The 25505-nt window shown below is 37.5% G+C and overlaps 1 protein-coding gene across 1 annotated transcript in view; it reads right to left on the bottom strand.

The window, feature by feature from the left end:
- Positions 1-25505, bottom strand: part of LOC123312563 (sodium-coupled monocarboxylate transporter 1-like) — a 383426-nt gene that overhangs the window by 201836 nt on the left and 156085 nt on the right. Inside the window, exons 2-4 of the mRNA XM_044897058.1 lie at positions 20729-20888; positions 20559-20676; positions 20442-20509 (exon numbers count right to left, since the gene is read on the bottom strand). Of these exons, the coding sequence (XP_044752993.1) occupies positions 20442-20509; positions 20559-20676; positions 20729-20888 (346 nt within the window). The remainder of the gene's footprint in view (positions 1-20441; positions 20510-20558; positions 20677-20728; positions 20889-25505) is intronic.

The raw sequence follows: 25505 nt of genomic DNA, 5'->3' as shown, positions 1-25505 counted from the left end.
ACGCAGATATGTCGACGTAATCATGGTTGACCTCGTTCTGGTGCCTTCCATGCAAAGGTTTGCCAATCAGTTTCTGCATTTTACTTTCTGCAGAGTGTTCGACGGTTTCCAAGTGGTCCTGCTGTAGCTTTAACGGTGTAGAAGTATCAGCAACACAAACTACTTGATGGAGTTCTGATGAAGTAGCCTTGCTCAGAAAATATTTTCGAAGTCCTTCAATTTCCTGGGTCATACGGTTGGACAAATCGACAATTCCTCTACCCCCAAGATGTCGTGGCAGCTCGGTCCGTTCTATTGAGCTTTTGGGGTGATATTTATTGTGTTTAGTCAGCATCGTCCTTATTTTTTTTCTGTAAGGCTGCTAAATCGGTGGTGGTCCAAGAGATGATACCAAATGAATAGCTCAGTACATCCGTAGTCCGTACAATTCAATCTATGAGACAAGGGATTCAGGGCCATGCAGAACCACAGAGGGCTCAGCGAATCCCCTTGAAAAATTCTGCGTCTTATTGGAATAGGTCCTGTTGTAATGGAGCCATCTGCTGCTTTCATTTGAAGACTAGTACGCCAGGTTGACATGGCGTTTTTCAGGAACTTAACAATATTAGGATCCACCTTGTAAATGTTCAATATAGTCAAGAGCCATTCGTGAGGTATGGAATCGAATGCTTTCTTGTAGTCTATGTACGCAGCGCAAAGATTCCTTCGCTTGGAGAACGCTTGATTGCAGATAACTGAATCAATTATTAGCTGTTCTTTGTGTTGGAATATATACCCAGTACAAAATATTGTGTTCTATGTGCGTCATGCGCAGTATATGTATGCTCTGTGCACTTCGAGTAATTCTACGATACTCTCTCTCTTCACTCTCGACCGTTGCCAGAGTAAGTTCGTTGATGTACATTCTTTATCCATCTTTGTAGTGTTATTCAGTATCTATATTCACAGCACAGTTATTTCTGTTGATATATTAATAAAGACTCTGTAATAAGGACAAAGTGCATTATTTCCTTATTTTATAACAGGTTATGTGCCCAGAACGTTAAACCACGTGCTAAGTAACTAATATATTTGAAATAGTGTTGTGATTAGAAAAACATTGAATATCAAAGATGGCCGTTAATTATTTCGCGAGTGTTCCCAAATTAGTCGGACGCGAAAATTATCAAGAATGGGTGTTCGCCATTGAAAACGTGCTTATGCTTGAAGGACTAAACAAATGTATTGACGGCGTTGAAGAGGACACCACTCTATTGGCGAAAACCAAGGCATAAATAATTTTAACCCTGGAACCTTCACTCTACATCCACGTGAGAGGAGCTGCAACTCCACAAGAAGTATGGCAGAAACTCAAGAATCTGTACGACGATAGCGGTTTTTCCAGGAAGATTGGACTTTTGAGGACCCTAATATCAGCCAGTTTGGAAAACCACGATTCTATGGAGAGTTACATAAATCAGGTCGTCGAAACATCGCAGAAGCTAAGAAGAACGGGTTTTGAAATCAATGAACAATGGATCGGTTCACTCTTATTGGCAGGATTACCTGAAAAATATTCACCAATGATTATGGCTGTGGAACATTCAGGCATGTCAATCACAACAGATGCCATTAAATCCAAGTTGCTCGATATGCAAGTAGATGGCGATTGTCAGGGAAGTGGAGAAGCGTTTTCTGCGAAGAACAACGCAGTGAGGAGAAAACAGTTCCATAAGAAGATGAAAGATGACGGCAGAAGCAACGAGAATAGGTCAAGGTTGAATACAAATACCAACGAAAAGGTAAACACTAGAGATCGAAGCAATGTCATATGTTATAAATGCAAAGAAAGAGGACATTTTATGTCGCAATGTCCAAACATTGCAACTTATGCTTTGAGTACCGTGTTTGCTAATGGTTCATTTAGCAACACTGATTGGTACATTGATAGCGGTGCGAGTTTTCACCTAACCTCCAATGATAACCTACTTGTTAATAGAAGGAAGCCCCAAATGAAGGAAATATTATGCGCCAATGAAGCCAAATTAGCAGTAAAAAATGCAGGCGACATAAAAATGGAAACTTCATTAGAAGGAAAAAGTGTTCATGTGCTGCTTAAAAATGTGCACTCTGTTCCAGGACTTACCACTTACCTAATATCAGTCAGCCAGTTGATTAACAATGGAGCGAGAGTGAATTTCTATGCCACAGGATGTAAGATTTATAATAAAAATAACATTATTGTAGGGATAGCCGACCTGAAGAACAACGTTTATAAATTGAGACTGAACAGTGAAAATTCTACAGCGTTGTTGGCTACACAAATGATTACACCAGACTTATGGCACAGAAGGTTAGGACACATAAACACGGATTTTTTAAGAAAAATGCCAGAAGTAGTTGATGGTATGTCACCGTTGAAGATCAAAGAATACAGAAAATCTAATTGTGAGGTTTGTTGCGAAGCAAAACAAAACAGATTGCCGTTCCCAGCAAAAGGAAGTAGAGCCAACAATGTATTAGATATTGTTCATAGTGATGTCTGTGGAGCCCATGAAAAGTTATCTATAGGAGGCTCAAGATATTTTTTAACTTTCATAGACGACTACACCAGAATGTGTTTCATTTATTTCTTGAAATCAAAGGATGAAGTTCAGGAATATTTCCACGAATTCAGATGTCTGCTGGAGAATCAGAAGGGAAAACGAATTAAAATCCTCAGGACAGATAATGGAGGGGAATATATTGGAGGGCCATTCCAGAATTATGTAAAAAATAATGGAATCATTCATCAAAAGACAAACAGCTATACCCCGGAACAAAATGGTTTGGCAGAGAGGTTCAATAGAACGATTGTAGAAAAAGCTAGATGCTTACTGTTTGAGCAAGACTTGGATAAACCTTTATGGGCTGAAGCATGTAATACAGCTTGCCTCCTTATTAATCGTTCTGTCAACTCAAGTAATCCAAGGACACCATACGAAATGTGGCATAACAAAAAGCCAGACATTAGCAACATAAGAGTGTTTGGAAGTACGACCATGACTCATGTTCCAAAAGAGAAGAGACAGAAATGGGACAGAAAGGCAATAAAATGTATCCTTGTAGGTTTCGATGAGCGCACAAAGGGTTACCGACTTTACAATCAAACTAGTAGAAAAGTCTTCATCAGTCGAGATGTAACCATAATCGAGACACCGAGAAAATTAAATATTGCTGTGGAAGAGGAAGAAACAAAGCAGGAGGTGACAGATTCAGTGGGGGTTTCATCACCAAAAATGGAAGATCCTGAAGATCATCATCAAAGCACAGACGATCAGAAAAATTCCGAACCTGAACCATCTGAAGATTTATTAGAGGAGGTGCCTAGAAGATCTCAAAGATTAAGAAAAAAGAAGATTGACCCAGACTTCGTGACATATGCATGTGGTGAACATGCTAATTGTTATAATAATCCATTAACTGTTACAGATGCGTTGTCTAGGCCTGATAAAAGTTTTTGGAAGAAAGCCATCGAAGAGGAACTGCAGTCTTTTGAAGGAAATCAGGCATGGGAATTAGTCGATGTAGAAGAAGATGCCACTGTTGTCGATTCGAGATGGGTATTCAAGAAGAAGACCAGTGCGGACGGTGAAGTGAAATATCGTGCCAGGTTAGTCGCTAAGGGGTTCACACAAAAATACGGAATTGATTACAACGAGACAATATCTCCTGTAGTGAGGTATTCAACTGTTAGAATTTTATTTTCACTGACTGTAAACTTGAATTTAGATATAAGGCACTTAGACATAAAAACTGCTTTTCTGAATGGTCATTTATCGGAGAAAGTTTTCATGAAAATACCTGAAGGTTTTAAATGTTCTGAGTCAGATAAATCTAAAGTTTTAAAGCTCAATAAGGCAATTTACGGTCTGAAACAATCTGCCAAATGTTGGAATGACAGAATCAATTCAGTGTTATTAAAATTTGGATTTACGAAGTCTCAATATGAACCTTGTCTTTTCTTCAAAAAGGATGAAGATAGTTTCATTGTACTAACTTTATATGTTAACGATTTTTTTATTTTTTCAAATAATGTTGCAGAAACTAATAACTTGAAAGAGGAATTGAGCAAAATATTCAAGATTAAAGATTTAGGTATTATTGAGGAATGCCTTGGTATGAATGTAAATTATGACAAGAAAAAGGGTATTTTATCTTTAAGTCCGGAATCGTATATTGACCAAATTCTGAACGAATTCGATATGTCAGACTGCAAAATTGTAAAAACACCTATGGAATGTAATCTTAGTTTAGAAATCAGTGACCAAAAAGAATTATCCAAACATCCGTATCAGAGTTTGATTGGTAGTCTCATGTATTTGGCTGTTTTAACAAGGCCAGATATTGCATTTAGTATTAGCTATTTGAGTCAATTTAATAAAACTTATGGTCAACTACACTGGACACATGCTAAACGCATACTGAGATATCTGAAAGGTACTAAACATTATTGTTTGCGATTTTCAAAGGAAAACATGGAACTGATAGGCTTTGTAGATGCCGATTGGGGCAATTTATTGGACAGAAGATCATACACTGGGTATGCTTTCAAATTTGGTGGTTCCCTGGTTTCCTGGCAAAGTTGCAAGCAGAAAACAGTTGCGCTTTCGAGTACTGAAGCAGAATACATGGCTATCTCTGAAGCGGCAAAGGAAGCCATTTATATGAAAGGCCTTTTTTATGAGCTATTGAAAATTGTCGTATGTGTTGATATGTTCAGTGACAATCAAGGTGCCATTAAATTATCAGCCAATGATATGTTTCCTTAAAGGTCGAAACATATTGATATCAGGCATAATTTTATTAGAGAAGTAATTACCGAAAAACAGATCATTTTAAAACACTTACCGACACATGAAATGCCAGCTGATATCTTAACAAAGAGTTTGCCACCTGTTAAACACAATTTATTTCTGAAATTGTTAGGTATTTTTTGATGTTTCAATACTTTTTGAGCCTTCTATATTTTTTATTTTTTTTGCACTGTGTAAGTGGGAGTGTTGGAATATATACCCAGTACAAAATATTGTGTTCTATGTGCGCCATGCGCAGTATATGTATGCTCTGTGCACTTCGAGTAATTCTAAACGATACTCTCTCTCTTCACTCTCGACCGTTGCCAGAGTAAGTTCGTTGATGTACATTTTTTATCCATCTTTATAGTGTTATTCAGTACCTATATTCACAGCACAGTTATTTCTGTTGATATATTAATAAAGACTCTGTAATAAGGACAAGGTGCATTATTTCCTTATTTTATAACACTTTGCACCCTTGGCTCTCTTTGGTGCATCCTTTCTGTTGCATGGCGATGATGTTATTCCTTTCGCAATGGTTGTGAATTCGATTTGAAATGCACGATGTGATTAATTTGTACATCGTTGGAAGACATGTGATTGGTCGGTATTTGGATGGGTCTTCTGTATTCCTTTGGTCTTTAGGTAACAGGTACGTTGTGCCATGTGTAAGGAATATTGGCATTCTTTCAGGATTTTCAATGACATCATTTATTGCGGAGGTCAATTTGTCATGCATGATCCAAAGTTTCTTGATCCAGAAGTTCTGTAATCCATCAGGCCCAGGTGTTTTCCAGTTGTGTAGTCCTCTGATAGCTGATTTTACTTCTTCAATTGTGATCATGTCATGTTGCATCGGCTCATATTTTATGGCTTCAGACTTTTCATCTTCAATCCATCCGGTATCTCCATTGAACTGAGGTTTCGTTGATAATTGTTCGGTCCAGAATTGTTCAATGGCTTCCTTTGGTGGTAACTTTCCATTTTTTCCATCAGACGATGTGAGTGACCGGTAGAAAGTTTCTTCCTTCTTAATATTATTATTATTATTATATTGTATATTTATCCCAAAATGAAATAATCCGTATTGTTACGAATCTTTCGAGTTAGAGGCTCGTTGTGATCGAAAATTTTCCGCTTTCCAGTTTTGATTTGTAATAGTGAGATTTTTTTTTCGACATTTTTTGTGAAATTCGAAGCGCTTTTATATTCGTGAGACAGGATATCCTATTACAGGTTATACAAAATAAGTCGCCGAGTTTCTTATTCATATCATCACTTTTACCTATTTTTTCCCATACGAAACTTCTTTAACCAGAAAAAAAAATATGTTTATGGAAAATTTCATCAGAATGATGGAGAGCAGAAATTCTTCATTTCAATGCAATAAGCATAAGATGGGCATACTCAATGATGGAAAATAATATGTCTATGATCTACCCTGAATAGCTTTGGTAGATCTGTGATTGGCAATACTGTCTGTCGGCGGATGCAGGAATTGGAAGTATGTCAATTGTCATTCATTATTGTTGAAGACTGAGGAAGAGTAACGTATTAACGAAGAGGTTCCTCTTTGGTATTAAGTTTTTATCATTCATCAAGGAGCATAAGAATTTCTTGTTAAGTGTGATTTTGTGATGCAATCACCTAGTAAAAAGTGGCTTGGAAGAGCCAAGGAAAGGAGTAAAGACGAGAAGAAAAAAATGACTTTTTAGATTATACTTTTGGTAACGAACACTGTGATATTTTAGTTCAAGTTTTCAATTTTATATACTTTGTTTGTATTATATGTTTTTTCATATGAATCGATTTTAATTTCCTAAATGGGTTCATTCAATGTGTCTATATAGGAATTTAACATTCTGTTAAGACCTGGACGAACATTGGATATTTGGTGGACGTTGCCTGGACAGCTGATGTAGATTAACTGAACCTTTTAATGGGTGTAAACTGAGCTAATTATAGAAGTCATATCGACTTCGAATGAACCAATATACATATAAGTTCATTCAACTGATTCAGCGTCGATAAGAGGTTCAAAACTAGCCTAAATTTCATCTAAAAAGGTCCAGTTAATATCCATCAGCTGTCCAGGCAACGTCCATCAAATGTCCATTGTTTGTCCATTTTGGTACAATTCATGTCCAACATGCTTTCATATTAGATCATACGTGGACATCAATTGGACATCCAAATTGGTGACAACGGTATCCATGGGATATCCAATGGACGTCCGTTGTCCGTCGATGGACGTCCAATGGATATCCGTATTGCATGATTTGGATATCCATTGGACATCCATCGGATGTCCTTGTGTTTATTGGGTAATTTTGAAGTTATTTGTGTATTTTATTTAGTGAAATCCTCAAAATCAAAGATTCTGCTCAAAATGTCGTACGGAAAACATTGTATGGTGAAGAACTATGGAAATTGCTGTTTGGTATTCTCCGAATATAAGTTTTTTAAATTAACCAAAGAAACTGGAAACGTAAGTATTGAAACTCGCACCATGTGACACGGATGTTGATTGATTTTTATTTTCAGTGCTCTGGAGTGAATAGAATTTTCTGGGCGTCAAGACACTGACTTGTGTAAAAGCTACACTATGTGCAGTGAATATTTTACTTCAAGTCAATTTGAAGCTTTTCATCCACGTAAGTTGCTGTATGCAGAAATCATCCCATGCATTAAAGGGCCACCAAAGGAACCACATGCGATGGAGGGCGAGCAGTTTGAAACTGATACATCGAAAACTGATGGTAAGTTTTCCTAGATATCTGCAATGCATTGCAATGCATTAATCATTTATCATATATTGCATGCATATCTTTTTCGTATGCAGTAAGCATTATTTTTATGGAGGGGCCACATGAGATGGAAAGCGAGCAAATTGAAAGTGTTACGACAAATACTGATGGTAAGTCATCCTAGATATCTGTGGCAAAAATAATTGAATGAATTACTCATTTATTTTATATACGAGATAATTTATTCATTATATGGAATTAATTGTTTTGTTATGAAATTAGATTACAAGTACTCCTCCCTTTTCAGATATTCTTTCGAGTGTACCTGAAAGAAGTTCTCACACTCTGCAGAGTACTTCCAAGTCTTTCCCCAGAAGTGATAGAAAGATTCGAAAACTGAAAACAACAATCATCTCCTTGCGATGCAAAATATATGGTATATCGAATATTTGTTCATATAGATTTCTGATGAAAATTGTACAAATTCAACAAATTCTATTGATTCGAAAAAATTTATTGCATGGAAATAACAACTTTGATATATAATAGTTCAATATGTACTTTTGTATCCTTCATTCAAAGAGGTATTATACAGGTACACAGGTGTTTTCAAAGGTGAGAATTTCGACAAAATTATTCTCACCAGTTATAGCTGTCAAAAAAACCTCACCTTCAAATATACCCTGTAAAATCTTCAATTCTGTCATATTTTTCAAAAAATTTCGAATGGAAATATAGCAAATTGTGACGAGGCAGATTTTGCCCCGCCACGAAAAGGAAATTTATACACCTATACTTGTATAATAAGACCTATCAACCGAAATATTTTCGAAGAAAACCGTTATGTTATCATAGGGGGTCTTTACCGATTGATATTATGTCATTGTTTTCCACCGACCAGTCCCATATTTGTAGCGGAGACCGTATATGTCTTTTGTTTTCAGAATTTATATATTTTATAATTCTTTCCGTTCAACCGTACATTTTCTGAGTCGAGAGAGTTCTTTCAACTTGTTCAGTTTTTCCTTCTCTTCAGTTCTTTCTGTATCTTTTCGAGCCGGCTGATTGACCGGGCAATTTGAGTGCAGCCAATGGGGAAATGAGTTACCGATAGTGGGGACAGTTTTCCCGAGGAGTGGTACTTCTTCGAGCCCTGCGCGGAAGGTCAAGAGCGAGGTCAGTGGAGATCGAGCTGCCGAGAAAAGTGCGTAAGGTGTTATTACCGTGAGTTGGAAATTACGTCAAGAAGTTTGAAAGTTTAAGGCAAGTCACTTGTAGCATTATTATTCCTTACGTAGTGCATACCTGAGGGCTATTTTCCGCTTTCTTTAGTCCGTTGGACTGGTTGAAAATACTTACCTACCGTTTTAAACTTGATCTAGTGATCGTAGACTGTGTATAGTGCCGGCTTCCGCGTCCGTTATTCGACCGCCGTTGGGTCCCAGGAGGACTTGGTGTATCTACCGTATTTTTGGTGCTTATTTTTTATTTTGTTGATAGATTGCCGACTTCCGACCGATCAAGTTACAGGTTGACAGCTTCTTCCGACCTGCTGTCTGACTGGCAGCTATTTTGAGGGTCACAGAGAGAGAAAAGGAGAGAGAGAGACAGCACTGCAATTGGACTGAGACCAGCCACGGTACCGATTTCCGCCGACAGAGGGTAACAGACAGAAAGAGAGAGAGAGAGACACAGGGTGCACTGCCATTAGACTGAGACCAGCCACTGTACCGATTTCCACCGACAGAGGGAGTGACTTGCCAGGATTTCAAAAGTTAACCGTAATTACCGTCTATTTCCACCGTACTCCTCTGGAGTGAAGGTACAAAATTTAACCGTATTTACCGTCTAGTTCAACCGTATTTTTCCTGGAGAGACCGTATTTCAACAGCCGCTCCCACACCGACCAGGCCGCCGGTTGACATCAACATTCATTATTACTTGTACATTTCTGTATATAATTTAATCCAGTAGGAATAAAGAATTGAACGTTTATTTTGTTGCCAGTTATTTTTGCCAGTGAGAGTTAGTTCCTTAAATCAGTTAGAGCTAGATTTTCGTCAGAAGAGGTAGGTACTCTTTTTGAACGATTAAAAACCGTCAGAAAGCAGAGACCAAGAAGACGCTACCACCCTAGTTTTCACTGCTACCCTTCTCCACTGATCATTCAAGTCTACCCGGGCTCTCTAATTCTTTGGAGATTCACTTGAGAGACGTGGGGTTCCACTGATTGCCCCACTGGCGTCCGAACAAAGGTAAGGAGCATCCAGGGTGAGAAAAAAAGCCCATCACAAAATCTAACAAGGTATTTATATATATGTATATATATATGTCGGTTTAGAACGTTCTACGCCGTTTTCCGACACCTAACCTCCACTCTTCTCTATTAAGCCATAGTTCATCTGGCAGTTCTCTCTCCCTTAATTCTCTATCTATTCCTTCCCGCCAGCTTGTCCTGGGTCTTCCTCTTTTATTTTTTCCTTGCGGTGTCCACAGTAATACCTGTTTTGGGATTCGATTTTCGGGCATTCGTTGTACATGCCCAAACCATACAAGTTGTTTAGTTCTGATGTCGTCAAGGATTGTATGCTCGATATCCATTATCTCTCTTATTCTTGAATTTGTGATCTTTTCCATCCTTGATTTTCCAGCAGATCTCCTCCAAAAGTCCATTTCGGTTGCCAGCAGCATGCTTTCTGTTTTCTTGTTCAGCGGCCATACTTCACATCCATAAGTAATTATACTGTTTATAATAGTATTATATATAGTTTTTTTATTAGATTTTGAGATGCTTCGGTCCCACAAAATTCCATTCAGCATGGATATTGCTCTCCTTGCCTGTATAACTCTCTCCTTGATTCCCTCATCCAGTGTTCCGTCCCGTGTCATCTTAAGTCCCAGGTATTTATACTCCCGGCAGTCTCGTATAACTCGTCCATCTTCCAACTCATCCAACCATCCTCCGGTGTTCCTCCTTTCGTCATATTCTGGGTTTTCTCAATGTTGATTTCCAAACCCCATCTTTCGTACTCCTCCACCAGCTTTCTTTGACTCGTTTCAGAATCGCATCTTTTCCATCTTTTTCATCTGTTACGTCAATACCGTCCAATCAGGGCGTAGATCTACGTCTATCTACGAATCAGAGCAAAGTCTGCTCGCTCTCTTTCCTCCGAGATGTAATTCTGGAACTCTACACTTGCCATATACTCTAGGTCATCATGATCCTGGGCTAGTACCACTTGATCATCTGCAAAAAATAGCGTATATAATGTATTTTCGTTTGCTATTGGTATTCCCATTCCTTTGCAACTTTTCATCCATTTTTTGAGTGCTTGCTGTATATATATCTTAAATAGCACAGGAGAGAGGCAACATCCCTGTTTGAGGCCCTTTGTAATTGGTATATTTCCAGAAAGTTTATCATTTACTTTCACTTGAGCAGTTATATCTTTATAAAGGTTCTTAACAGCTTTTATGATATTTGCATTGATGTTCGTTTGTTGCATGGTGTCCCACAATTTTTCCAGAGGTATGATGTCGTATGCTTTTTGAAGATCTATGTAGAGAAGATGAATTTCCTGATTTTTTGCCGTTTTTTTCTCTAATACCTGTGTCACTGTATATAAGTGATCCACGGTCGATCTTCCAGCTCTGAATCCCGCTTGTTCCTCCATCTCTATATCACTGTATTCTGCTTCTATTCTCTTTTTCAATAATTTTCCATATACTCTACATAAGGTACTTGTCACCGCCAATCCTCTGTAATTTGAGCAACTCTCTCTATTTCCTTTCTTAAAAATGGTCGAAATATACGATATTCTCCAATCGCTTGGTGTGGTAGCCCCATCTATGCACATCTGGAATAGTGTTGTTAAATGGTGGTATAGTTTTTCCGTTCCGTACTTTATGAGCTCTCCTGGTATTTCTCCTGGTCCAGCGGCTTTTCCGTTTTTTAGACTTCTACATATTTCTTTTACTTCTTTCATCGTTATCCTTAATGGAGATGTCATTACTGTTATCTGTTCATTTCCGTTATTGGTTTTAAATTCTGTTCTATTTTCTGTGAGTAGTGTTTTGAAATATGTCTCCCATTTGTCCATCGTTATTGTTGAAATAATGTCCTTCTTTTGGTTTTGTCTAAGTTGTTTTATCAACCTCCAGCTCTCGGTACTCTTCGTTCCACCGAGATATGTGTTGATTTTTGAGCAGTTTCTTTCCCAGGATTTATTTTTCATTTCGGTAATTTTCTTGCGGACTAGATTTTGTGCTCTTTTATATTCCGCTTTATCGTTTTCATTTTTGGTATTTAGGAATTTCTGATATTTATCTCACTTTACCTTTATATCGTTTTCTATGTCTGGGGCCCACCAATATGGTTTTCTTTTTTTAATGGGTTCGTACATGCCTAGTGCTTCGTATGCAGCCGAGTGGATACATGTTTTGATGTATTCATAATATTCTTCGGGGTTTGTAAATCTTTTTTCTGTTAATTTTTCGTTTAGACGTTCCTTGTAGAGTTCTTTCGTACTTTCATGATCTAGGCTATCTATATTATATCTTTTTGGTTTTTGGATTATTTGATGTTTATGCTCTGATTCACGGTGTTCTCTTCTTGATTTGTGTACTACTATAGTTCTGAGGAGATGATGATCACTACCACAGGTGGCTCCTCTGTGAACCCTGACATCTTGTATATTCCACTTTGTTTCCCTCCTCACAATTGTATAATCGATAATTGATTTTAGATTTCTTGTAGGTTGTATCCACGTGTATTTGTGTATATCTCGGTGTTCGTAGTAGCCATTCATTATTTTTAGATCATTCTGTTCGCATAAAGTTATTAACCGGTTTCCGTTGTCATTTCTTGTATCTTCTCCATATTGACCCACTATTTGGCTGTTTCTATTTTTTCCCACTCTAGAGTTCAGGTCTCCAAGGATGATAATTTCTCTTGATTTTCCTACCTTCATAATCTCGTTGTTCAGATCTTCGAAGAATTTGTCTTTTGTGCTCACCAGAGAGTCATCATTTACTCCATACACTCCTATGATGGTTGTTCAACAAGGTATTTCATTAATATAAATTGATGCAAAACAAGGTCTACATGGAATAAACATCCTGATCACAAAGCCCTGGTTTTGTTTTGCCGCTCAGGATGTTTTTTTCTGGTCTCGACTAAGTCGATAATAGAATCCAATACAGAGTATAAAATCGAATTTCGCTCCCTTCAATTGTAAGACAGAAAACTGTAATTTCACAGTTTGACATTACGATTTCTGCGCCACCTAATTTCTCAGTATTTGAAACACAGGCCCAAAGTGTAGTCGGTTTTTAGTACTAGAGATATAGGGGCGTTTCTCATCTTCCTAACTATATAATCTTTGGCAAAACCCTTTGTCGGCCCTCAATAAATCGGTATAATATTACCTTATGGGTTATGGCATGAATCGGTGAGACAATTCTCAACTTGTTGATAATTCCCTAGGTACAGTTTGTTATTCTCATTATTTTGCAGTTCAGTAACGTCCAGTTTCATAATCAAATTTAAAGTCACTTTAAGCTAAAAAGCTTCCTTTACTGTAATTTTTACTTCCAGTTTCATAATCCAATTAAACGTCACTTTAAGCTTAAAGCTTCCTTTACTGTCATTTTTAGTAGGGTTAAAGGAAGCTTTAAAATTAAAGCGACTTTAGGTTTGATTATGAAACCGGCCGTTACAGTGCAGTCAGAGTGCAGTGTGAATCTGGTGTCCACATCCATAGATCGTTGGTACCAGAGTTGTTGAAAGAAGTTGTAATGGTGAAGGTGAAAGTGACTACTTGGAAATGACCGCAACAAGAAGAAGTTTTATCATTGACTTCGACTCAAAAATTATAGAGTTAGGAAGATGGGAAACGCCCCTATATCTCTAATACTAAAAACCGACTACACTTTGGGCATGTGTTTCACATATTGAGAAATTAGATGGCGCCGAAATCGTAATGTCAAACTGTTAAATTACAGTTTTCTGTCTTACAATTGAAGGGCGCGAATTTTTAATTTTATTCCTTGTATTGGATCTTTGGATCCTAATATCGACTTAGTCGAGACCAGAAAAAAACATCCTGAGCGGCAAAACAAAACCAGGGCTTTGTTTTGTGATAAGGATGTTTTTTCATGTAAACATTGTTTTGAATCAATTAATATCAATGAAATACTTTGTTAGATTTGCTATATTTGATTACAGGGTATATTTAAAGGTGAGTTTTTTTTTTTGACAGGTACAACTGGTGAGAATAATTTTCTCGAAATTCTCACCTTTGAAAACACCTGTATACCTGTATAATACAGTTTTGAATGAAGGATACAAAAGTACCTACATATTGAACTATTATAAGTTGTTATTTCCATGCAATAATTTTTTTCAATCAATAGAATCCCAACAAACACAATATACAGCAATTGTACGAATACTGCACTACAAGTGCCACCAGAATGCAGTACAGAGATTGCTGTACTGAAACTGCACAGTATTCAGTATCACAGTATTGATAATTCTGCATTTTCAAAATGCAGTTTTTGATGTACAGTAACTGCACAGTTTCAGTATTGATAATTCTGCATTTTCAAAATGCAGTTTTTGATGTACAGTGACTGCATAATTTCTGTATTGATAATTCTGCATTTTCGAAATGCAGTTTTTGAAGTACAGTGACTGCACAGTTTCTGTATTGATAATTCTTCTGCATTTTCAAAACGCAGTTTTTGATGTACAGTAACTGCACAGTTTCTGTATTGATAATTCTGCATTTTCAAAATGCAGTATTTGATATATAGTTACTGTACACTTTCTGTATTCATAATTCGGCATTTCAAAAATGCATTATTTGAAATACAGTGACTGTATATTTTCTGTATCGATAATTCTGCATTTCGAAAATGCAGTTTTTGACATACAGGGACTGCATAGTTTCTGTATTTATAATACTGCTTTTAAAAATGCATTATTTTATATTTAGTTACTGTACAGTTTCTGTATTGATAATTCTGCATTTTAAAATGCAGTTTTCGATATGCAGTGACTGCGCAGTTTCTGCATTTGCAATTCTTCATTTCAAAAATGGAGTATTTGATATAAAGTTACTGCAAAGTTTCAACAATGATAATTCTCCATTTTTCAATTCTGAAGTCTGAAAATGCAGTATTTGATGAACAGTAACTGCACAGTTTCTGGTATGCTGCAATGCGTCCAGTGTAGGAAGGTACGATCGGTAGAGTACGTTATTGACGATTATGCCCGAAACGTCTGTCCTTTGTTGGAAGTTGGAACGTTTAACGTTAGTCGTTGGGCGTTATGAAGGTTAAAGAGTTAAAGATAATTGAAGACTCCATTCATTACCAAAATATGGATTATAATGTAGGGGCGTAGTTGTACCCATGGTAGAAGAATACTTCATCTCACCATGGTGGTACCAGAGGTAGCCAAACGATGGCGCCACCGGCGACGCACTACTCTATACCGTCGACGTAACCGGCGTTAATAGCAGGCACGAACTACTCTGCTTCGGCGCTTGTCGTAAGTAGCTGCTAGAGTTCATTGTGTTACTGAGTAATGATATAGTAACTGTAAAATAACTGCTGCACACAAAGTGCAGCTTGCCGTAAAGTTCTTGCACAGCTAATGTTGCATTTAAAGTGCAGCTTGCTGTACACTAGATTTTACACAGTGACTGCTACATTTAAAGTGCAGCTTGCTGTACAGTTTGAGCACAGTGACTATTGTATATAAAATACAGCTTGCTGTACAGTTTTTGCACAGGGACTACTGCATATAAAGTTCAGCTTACTGTCCAGTTTGAGCACAGTGACTACTGTAAAAAAAATACAGCTTGCTGTACAGTTTTTGCACAGTGATCGAACTGCATATAAAATACAGCTACTTGTACAGTTTTTGCACTTAACTGCTGCATTTGAAGTGTAGCCTAGCTGTGCAGTTTTTGCAAAGTGCATACTGCATTTAAGCACAAATTGCTGTACAGTTTTAGCACCTAACTGCTGCATTTGAAGTGCAGCTTGCTGTACAGTGATTGCAATACCATCGCTGTTTTTAAAGTGGCTGTATATCAACTGCAGTTTGTACTGTACATTAACTGCACAGTCCACCGGGACATATACGGTCCTTTTTGGTGCAGTTATTGCTTTATCGTCACTGCAGTCAAGTGAAGCAACGATGTGCAGTTTTTGTAAAGTGACTGGATTTCAGTGTTTGCTGGGATTTGTTCAATTTGTACAATTTTCGTGAGAAATCTATATGAACAAATATTCGATATACCATATATTTTGCATCGCAAGGAGTTGATTGTTGTTTTCAGTTTTCGGATCTTTCTATCACTTCTGGGGAAAGACTAGGATGTACTCTGCAGAGTGGGAGAACTTCTTTCAGATACACTCGAAAGAATATCTGAAAAAGGGAAAGTACTTGTAATATAATTTCATCACAGAAAAATTTATTCAATATAATGAATATATTATCTTATATATGAAATAAATAAGTTTCCTTTAAGCCTACTAACGGCCGGTTTCATAATCAAAACTAAAGCCGCTTTAATTTTAAAGCTTCCTTCAACCCTACTAACGGCCGGTTTCATAATCAAACCTGAAGTCGCTTTAATTTTAAAGCTTCCTTTAACCCTACTAAAAATGACACTAAAGGAAGATTTAAGCTTAGTGACTTTAAATTTGATTATGAATCTGGACGTAAAAATTACAGTAGGGGAGACTGGGGAGGGTTGAAACTTTTTTTGGAATTTTTATTCTGGAAACTGAATTATATGAAGAAGCAGGACTTTTCTTATATTATATAATTCTTCAATTAATCGTTCAACAAAATAAATATAGAAGTCGCAAAACATAAACATCTTATTCTGTACAGAACGTTGAACACAAAAACATGCAAACTGTCTCAAGCCTCCCCACATATGGGAGGATTGATACGATGTACTGGGAGAGTAATCGAGAGGATTATTCAGCTCAGTAGGTAGGTCAGCAATGATACTGGGTTGCTTTGGTCATATAGGTGTAGAAAAATCAGGAAATTGTCAGTTAGTCACTTCCACACAAGAAAAGTCGGCCTCATTAAATGCATGGGGATTGTACGGTTTTTAAAAATCCCTTCGATATGTTGGATGGTGAAGACGCCTTCATGTAGGCCTATCCAACTAGCTACGGAATATTTTTTGAAGATTATACATGTATCAGGCCTCCCACGACAAATGTCTCAAACCTCCCTGAAAGCAATTTTTAAAGTGATTTATGTTTTCATCTTATACCCATATATTTTGAAAAGCGAATGAAACTGTAAATTGAGTAGTTTTTTGCATATTTCCCAGTGAAATGTTTGTTTATGCCGAAGAATTAATGCATGATCATAAAACCCTTAGGTAACTTGAGTAAAAACTTTCTCACCTCGAAACACTCTTCGTTGAATATTTCACAAACAAACTACTGTTAGCCTTACATATTAACGTCACGCAATGCCCTCTGCCAAAGAATAGTGTTCACTAGTATAATACTTCTGAAAACGGCTACAGATCGCGGATATAAGCCTGTATCAAGCCTCCCCATGTATCAATGCTCCCTAGTCTCCCCTACTTTAAGCTTGAAGTGACGTTAAATTCGATTATGAAACTGAACGTAATTCATTCAATTATTTTTGTCACAAATATCTAGGATGACTTACCATCAGTATTTGTCGTAACACTTTCAATCTGCTCGCTTTCCATCTCATGTGGCCCCTCCATGAAAGGAATTCTTCCTGCATACGAAAAAGATATGCTTTCAATATATGATAAATGAGTAATGCATTGCAATGCATTCAGTAATGCATTGCAGATATCTACGAAGACTTACCATCAGTATTCGATGTATCAGTTTCAAACTGCTCACCCTCCATCGCATGTGGTTCCTTTGGTGGCCCTTTAATGCTTTCTGCATACAGCAACTTACGTGGATGAAAAGCTTCAAATTGACTTGAAGTAAAATGTTCACTGCACATGTTGTAGCTTTTACTCAAGTCAATGTCTTGACGCCCAGAAAATTCTATCCTCTTCAGAGTACTGAAAATAAAAATCAATCATCATAGGTGTCACATGGTGCGAGTTTCAATACTTACGTTTCCATTTTCTTTGGTTAATTTAAAAAACTTATATTCGGAGAATCCCAAACAGCAGTTTCCATAGTTCTTCACCATACAATATTTTCCGTACGAAATTTTGAGCAAAGTCTTCGATTTTGAGGATTTCGCTAAATAAAATACACAAATAACTTCGGAATAAGAATACAACCACAGACAATCTCGGACTACAGAGAGATGAACAAACTGATGAGAGAAAGGAAATACGAATTTCACACCCACCAATTGAAATTCGGGAACAACTTAAAAATTGTGATTGAAAGAATACCAACGGAAATCAATGAAAGAGAAATTATGGAGGAACTTGAACAAGAAGGATACCCCACTGTAAATGTGAAAAGAATAAACGGGAGGAGAGGCAGCCCTATTCAAATGGCGCTTATAGAAATCGAACGGAAATACAAATCCTCATACGACAGGAAGAAACTTTTTGGACTGAACATTGCATTGAAACCACTAAGACCGAAAAACATCATACAATGCCATCGATGCCATTTATTTGGACACATACAGAGGAACTGCAACGCGCATTTCAAATGCATGAAATGTGTTGGAAATCACCCTACATAAGAATGCACCAAGGAAAGGATAACACCGGCAAAATGTGCAAACTGCGATGGAGAATACACATCTATCTATAAGAACTACCATATGAGGCCAAAAATCAACACAGAAAAAATGGCATGGAAAAAAATTAAAGAAGGGTAGCGATACTCATAAAGAAGAACGTCCAGCACGCTGAATTGTCAAAAATTAAGCAAAATCAAGTGGAAGCGACAGGGATCCAAGTGAAAATAAATGGGATGAATAAGTATGCTGAATATATATTCAGCATACTTGCCACCGAAAAGGAAATTCCAAGAAGAGGAAATCGACGAAACACGTCAACAATCATAGCAGGAGACTTGAACTCGAAGAACACAACATGGTACAGCAGGAAAACAAACAAGAAAGGAAGAGACCTTCAAAAATACGCCGAAAATCCATGATTATTAATAATAGGCCCAATGGAACCAACATACTGTCGGCAGAACACAACACCCGACCTTTTAGACATTGCAGTACTAAAAAACATAACAGGACAAATAGACTGTTTCAACGAACATGAACTATCATCAGACCACACTGTAATTTACCTAACCTTGGAAGTGTATGAACTCCAACACGAATTGAAGAATATAATCATTTGGAAAAAATTCAGAGAAGAAATGAGAATTGTGAACAAAGGAATCGAGACAAAATCCGACATTGAAGAAGCGTTCAGGGATTTCGTAAACGAAATCAACAGAGCAAGAAAAAAAGGAGGAATAACACAAAGCTATCCCCAGAAATCCAAGAATTGATTCAGGAGAAACGAAGAGCCAAGAAAACCTTCAATAGAACATTAGCACCACAGAATAAGCGAGAACTAAATAGACTCACTTAAGAGCTACACACAAAATTAGTGGAAGAACACAACGGCAGATTCGACAATTACATGGCAAGAATAAACGACGGGAACGAGTACCCATGGAAAATTGCGAAAGCGCTAAGGAAAACATTTTCTGGTCAGAAAATGCACCGAAATAAATTCTTTTTCTATATCTCTCAAACGGTGCCTGGACAAATGAAAATAAAAGGTGGACAAACATGGACCTACGATGAACAAACGATCCTGAAATTTTGGTTCGAAAATTTTCATTTGGGGGTGCCAACTTCACACTTTCCAAAATTTCCAAAGATTGGTTTCTATGGTTCTGTTGGTGGACAAATGGAAAAATTTGGTGGACAAACGTGGACTTCCGTTGGAGAAACGATCTGTACCATCCAAAATAAGTTTTTGCGATTTGGGGGTGCTGCTCAGAAAATGAACCGAAAAAAGTTCCTTTCGGATATCTCTAAAACGGTGCCTGGACAAATGAAAAAAAAAGGTGGACAAACATGGACCTACGACGGACAAACGATCCTGAAATTTTTGCTTCAAAATTCGCAGTTGGGGGTACCAGCTTCACATATCTGGCTCCTACGGATTCCACTGAAACAACCCGTCTCTAGAAAATTGTGAACCTTAAGAACATAATCACTCTTTGTTAAGATAACCGTGCAATTGCCCTTATCCGCCCTGACACACGATGAGGTTATTCTGCTTTATTTTAGCTCTTAAGGAGGTAAATGTTTCAAACCCATAGTCATTTCTTATTGCTGGCATATTTTTTCCTCACCTGATGAGCCGTCTGTTGAGATGACCCTACAATAGATGTCAATCGGTATAATAGTTTCCTCTCATTCTATTCATCCCTTATCAGTTATTATTGTTTAATCCATACCTCCTATATGCACTGTACCAACCTACTGTTGCATGAAATTGGATAACAGATGGGACGTTTTAATTATTCAATTTTTTAAAATTGACCATAGTTATTTTAACTGCTAATTCTTTGATTTCACATAGTGACTTTTATTGTTCACCCTCATTTTTCAATAACGTGAACTTTTCTTTTACATTTCTGTCTATTTTTGTAGGCTCAGTATGAATGGATCTATGTAGTAGATAAAGCAATTGATTCTGAGAATAATCGTGAAGAACCTCATACTAACTTATTTATAATGATCATCACTATTGCGTTTTCATTTCATTTTATTCTATTATTAGTTTGAATAAGAAATATGAACATAATTGGGTATGGTTTTTCTTGGCTTTCATTAATAATTCTGTTATAAACTCACCAATGTTGTGTAGAATATACAAACAACACATACAAGGGGAGTAATCAGGTGTAAATTGATTCCAGTAACTGAAATTTAAAAATATATATTTGAGAAGTTTCCAAATTAATTTCTTACCTTGACTGAAAGCTAGAGCAGGTACATATATTACTATCGGAATGTATAACATCATTTTCATGAGGAATAAAACTGAACCAAATAATCGTACTGTCTGGTTGAATCTCAAGTTCAAATACTAGAGAAATTGAATAGATTAAAGCAAGAAAAATAATGATCAAAATATATACCTCATAACTAGAAGTTATTTGGAGTTTATAAAAAACTGGCAAATATGCTACTGCCATAGTCAACGACACGAATCCTTCTGAGGCAATTATCATCCAGAACTGTGTGCCATAAGTATACATTTCAGCTGGAATTCCTAATATACTTATTCCTGAAATGTAACTGAAAAAAAAGATTAAATAAATAATATGTTCAACCAGAGAACATGATGAGAATTCAAATATAGGGTAACATGAATAAAATTGTTAATTTTCAACTATCTGTTATTAGAAACAGGATAATGTGATTTTCACCTTCATAAAATGTTTAACCACGATACGTATTTTGCTATCACAGAAGCACCTTTAGTCGGGGAAGGGGTGGACTAATGTGGTAGCAAAACACGTGTCGTGTTCATTTTAGTGGAAATCATATAATTGTACTACTAGATGTCGCCAGAGCATTCGCCAGAGTATGGCATGAAGGATTGATTTACAAAATGAGATATGCTGGATATTTAATCAAACTGTGCAAGTTGATTAGGAATTATTTGAGGAACAGAAGATTCTACGTGAAAGTGTGAGGAGAAAACTCCACAACCAGATATATGGAAGCAGGGGTGCGTCAAGGGTCAGTACTTGGGCCGTTACTGTATAACATATACAGGGTCTTTAACGAGGAACCTCACCCATATTTATACGGGAAACTACTGAACGTATTTTTTTGAAATTCAGCACTTATAAGTATTTCACGATGCTGATGGAATCTAAAATATTTTCAAGGCATGATTTTTCCGGAAATGACGTCAACTTCCGTTTTTCAAATTAGAACACCATTTTTTTATTGCAGAAATAGATTCCTTAGAAAATTTCAAGTTATTTTGATGTAACATTTTTCAGTTTTGGTTGGAAAATTCTCTCTGAGCGGAAAAATTCGAAAAAAAATCGAAAATAGAGCTCCGCTGAAACAAGAATAACTTCGAGGTTTTTTGATGGAAAATTTTCATTTTTGGGATTTTTCAAGATGTAAGATTGATGTATCCACTATAAAAATCGAAATCGCGATTCATGATACAGGGGGTGAAAAAATCGCTTTCAAAGTTAGGGATGACAAAATCGTGAAAAATCAATTTTTTCAAATTAAAACCCCAATTTCTTATGGCAGATATTGAATCTACGTTAAAAAATAATGTGAGTGTATGCATCACACCCTTGACCTCAAAATTAGTCAATGCAGCATATTTTTCACATCTAGATGCTTTCTCTGAATTTTGGATGTTGAAATTAGATGAAGAAAGCTCAGATTTATGTACATTTCAGACTCCTTTTGGTAGATACAAATTTAAACGTAAATTTTTCATGATTATGAGTGAAAATGGGCGTCAGTCCCTTTCCCAATGGTGGAAACATCGTCAGTCAGGCGGTTGAAGTGGTCGGAAAAATCTGAAAATTGTGAAAAGTGACCAATCTTCACTTGAAATTTTGAAAAATTATTATTTTAATCAAATTGAACGTAAAAGTGGACGTCAGTCACGTTTATAGTGGTGGATTCTGCGTCAGTCAGGCTTCCAAAGTCAAGGGCAGTGACCAGCTTCCTTTAGAGCACTGCACCTTATGTAGTTCGAATTAGGCATATTCCACCGGCATCGTGCCGGCTGACGATTATTTATCGAGTGTACATAACAATTACTTGTTTATACAGGGTGTTTCATCATGTAAATAAATGAATAAACTTTATTGATTCTTTTGGACACTTGAGAAATGTATAGGACAAGTCATATATTATAACAAATACAAGAGAAAAAAAAAATAAAAAATTCAACAAATGGAGTCCTTAAGAAACTCCTCCACACTAAAGTAACACCTGTTAGTTGAAAGCAACTTAACTTCTCTTTTGAAAAATTTTCCACTCATTGATTTCAAGCGACTGGGCCAATGGTTATATAATTTGATACCTATATAACTCGGTGAGGACTCATATTTAACTGTATGTACGTATGATGCCTGGGGAAGGCTATGCTATCAGTGTGTCATGTTTCATACCCATGAAAATCAGAGCATTTCCTGTATTTTCCGATGTTCAGGTAGATATAAACAAGACAATTAAGAATGAATTTACAAGAGAAGGGAAGAATACGAAACTAACTGAAAATCGAACGACATGAATCACGTGGCCGAAGTTTGAATATAAGCCTTATGACGCGTTTCTGAGAAATGAATACTCGAAATTGTTGAAATTTTTCCTCATTCCTCATGTTGATCCACCTCGAAAAGTCCCATTTGCTTTACATAATAAACTTCGGAAAGAATTGAATAGAATGGAGAACATGGATGTCATATCTAAAGTATCAAAACCTACGTCTTGGGTCAATTCGATAGTCGTAACTATCAAAAAGTCAGGTCAGTTGAGAATATGCTTGGATCCAAGGAATTCGAATGAAAATATAGTGAGAGAACACTTTCCCTTAAAAAACTTTGATGAAGTCAGGTCAAAATTAGTCAATGAAGCATATTTTCCACATCTAGATGCTTTCTCTGAAATTTGGATGTTGAAATTAGATGAAGAAAGCTGAGATTCATGTACATTTCAGACTCCTTTCGGTAGATACAAATTTAAACGTTCACCATTTGGTATATGCTCTGCATCAGAGAAATTTTTATTTATTTATTTATTTATTTATTTAACCTTGTACAAGGGTTGAGGTTGATCCTATAAACCCAAAAATAAAAATAAACTTGAAAATGAACAACAGTAGAATTAAGAATAAAACTAACATGAGATTCCCGAATTAAAGAGGGAAAAAAAAAACAATTTCAATGCGACCTGCATTCGTCCAGTCTATTCTTAAAGGTGTTGACTGAAGTGGACTCCACAACAGCATCTGGCAGCCGATTCCAAGCGTTGAAAACCCTATTTGGTAGGTACATATGACGAGGCGATGTTTTGAAAGGTTCTCTCGACAACTTCAAGCGATGGCCACGCAAGCTATTGGTATTTAGCTGGAAAATGTTTTTCATTTCATCACCAAAATGGCCGTTCATCGCACGAAATGTAAAAATAAGGTCACCTCTTGATCGACGCTCGGCAAAGCTGGGTATGTCGAAAATAGTCAGACGTTCCTCATAGGATGGGCGGATGTGTGAGTACGGCATACGTGTGACCCAGCGTTGTACAGATTCCAAAAGATTTTGATCGAATTTAGTCGAGGGCCACCATACCTGTCCAGCATACTCCAATATCGGTCGGATGTATGTCTTATAAAGAAACGCCCATGTTGACACATCGGAGGACTTGAATGTTTTGCCAAGGAGGTAAGTTACCTGTTTTGCCCTCGCCGTGATCGCCCCCACATGAACGGACCATCCCAGATCCGAACAGACAGTGACTCCCAAATCGGCATGGTGAGTTACGGGTACCAGTCGATGGCCATCGATAGAGTAGGAAAGCTTAGGGTTATTCTTTCCTATGTGAAGAACACAACACTTTTCGATATTTAAAGGAAGCATCCAAGTGTGACACCATTCAAAGAGGACATCCAGATCATCCTGGAGAGTGCGACCATGAAGAAGGGGCAGATTGAACAATTTGGTGTCGTCAGCAAACGAGTACATGCAGGACCTGATAAGAGGGGGTAAATCGGAGGTATAAAGTAGGAAAAGAATTGGCCCAAGTACAGATCCCTGAGGGACACCAGATGTAACAATTCCCTCCTCAGAGTAGGCATCACCGACTCTGACGCGATATCTGCGGTTGGTTAAAAAGGCCTTAATCCAATCCAAAAGTCCACCTCTTATTCCCAGATGTTCCAACTTAGCAAGAAGGCGCCGATGAGGTACTCGATCGAATGCTTTAGAGAAGTCGAGGTAAATCACATCGACAGGAGATCCGGAGTCTAATGCTTTTGTCCAGTCACCAATAGCAGATAATAAATTTGTTGTGGTTGAGCGGTTGGGACGAAAGCCGTGCTGGGAATCCGGAATCAATCTCATCTCAGAACAGAACTGTAGCAGACAGTCACACACAATCCTTTCTAGGACTTTTGAGACCGAAGAAAGTATGCTAATAGGGCGGTAATTTGAGGGATCAAGTTTATCACCTTTCTTGAAGATGGGAGTGATTGATGCAGAGAGCCAGTCTGAGGGAATACAGCCTGAAGTGAGCGATTTGGTGAACAGTAGGTGTAGGGGAACAGCAAGAGCACTTGCACAATTCTTGAGGAGACGCGCAGTGATTCCATCGCGGCCGGGAGCCGTATCCACCTTTAGGTCAGACAGATACCTCTCAACAGTGTCCCGAGTTACCTGGATATTAGAAATTTCCCACGTCACGCGGTCAGTGGATGGAATAGGAATATTGCCATCGGGTTCAATACAGAACGAAGAAGCAAAGCTCGTAGACAACACATTGGCAGACTCGCCATGACCGTCACATATATCCCCGGACTCATTTCTAACAGTTGGGATGCTAACTTTGCTATTCAATGAGGCTCTCACATACCTGAACAACCTCTTTTTATTCCGAGACATAACTAATCTCCTCTCATATGAAGTCCTTGCAGTTTTCACAGATTGAGACACAAAGTTCGAGAAGGACCGGTGATTTTCATAGTCAACAGGCGACTGGCTGCGAAGAAATCTTCGCCAAAGTGATCTTTTTTGCCTAATAAGTTTCAGAATTCGCTCGTCGATCCACGGCTTCAGTGGGTTCTCCTTGATGGTTCTCATCTGCTCGCCTGCAGCGACAGCCCTTCGAGTCTCCGCAAGGAAGACTCTCCACGCGGAATCGATATCAGAGAGGTCC

The sequence above is a fragment of the Coccinella septempunctata genome, chromosome 4 (assembly GCF_907165205.1).
Source record: "Coccinella septempunctata chromosome 4, icCocSept1.1, whole genome shotgun sequence".
NCBI lineage: Eukaryota > Metazoa > Arthropoda > Insecta > Coleoptera > Coccinellidae > Coccinella > Coccinella septempunctata.
The sequence above is the reverse complement of the archived record's forward strand: the minus strand, read 5'-3'. Positions and strand labels throughout refer to the sequence as shown.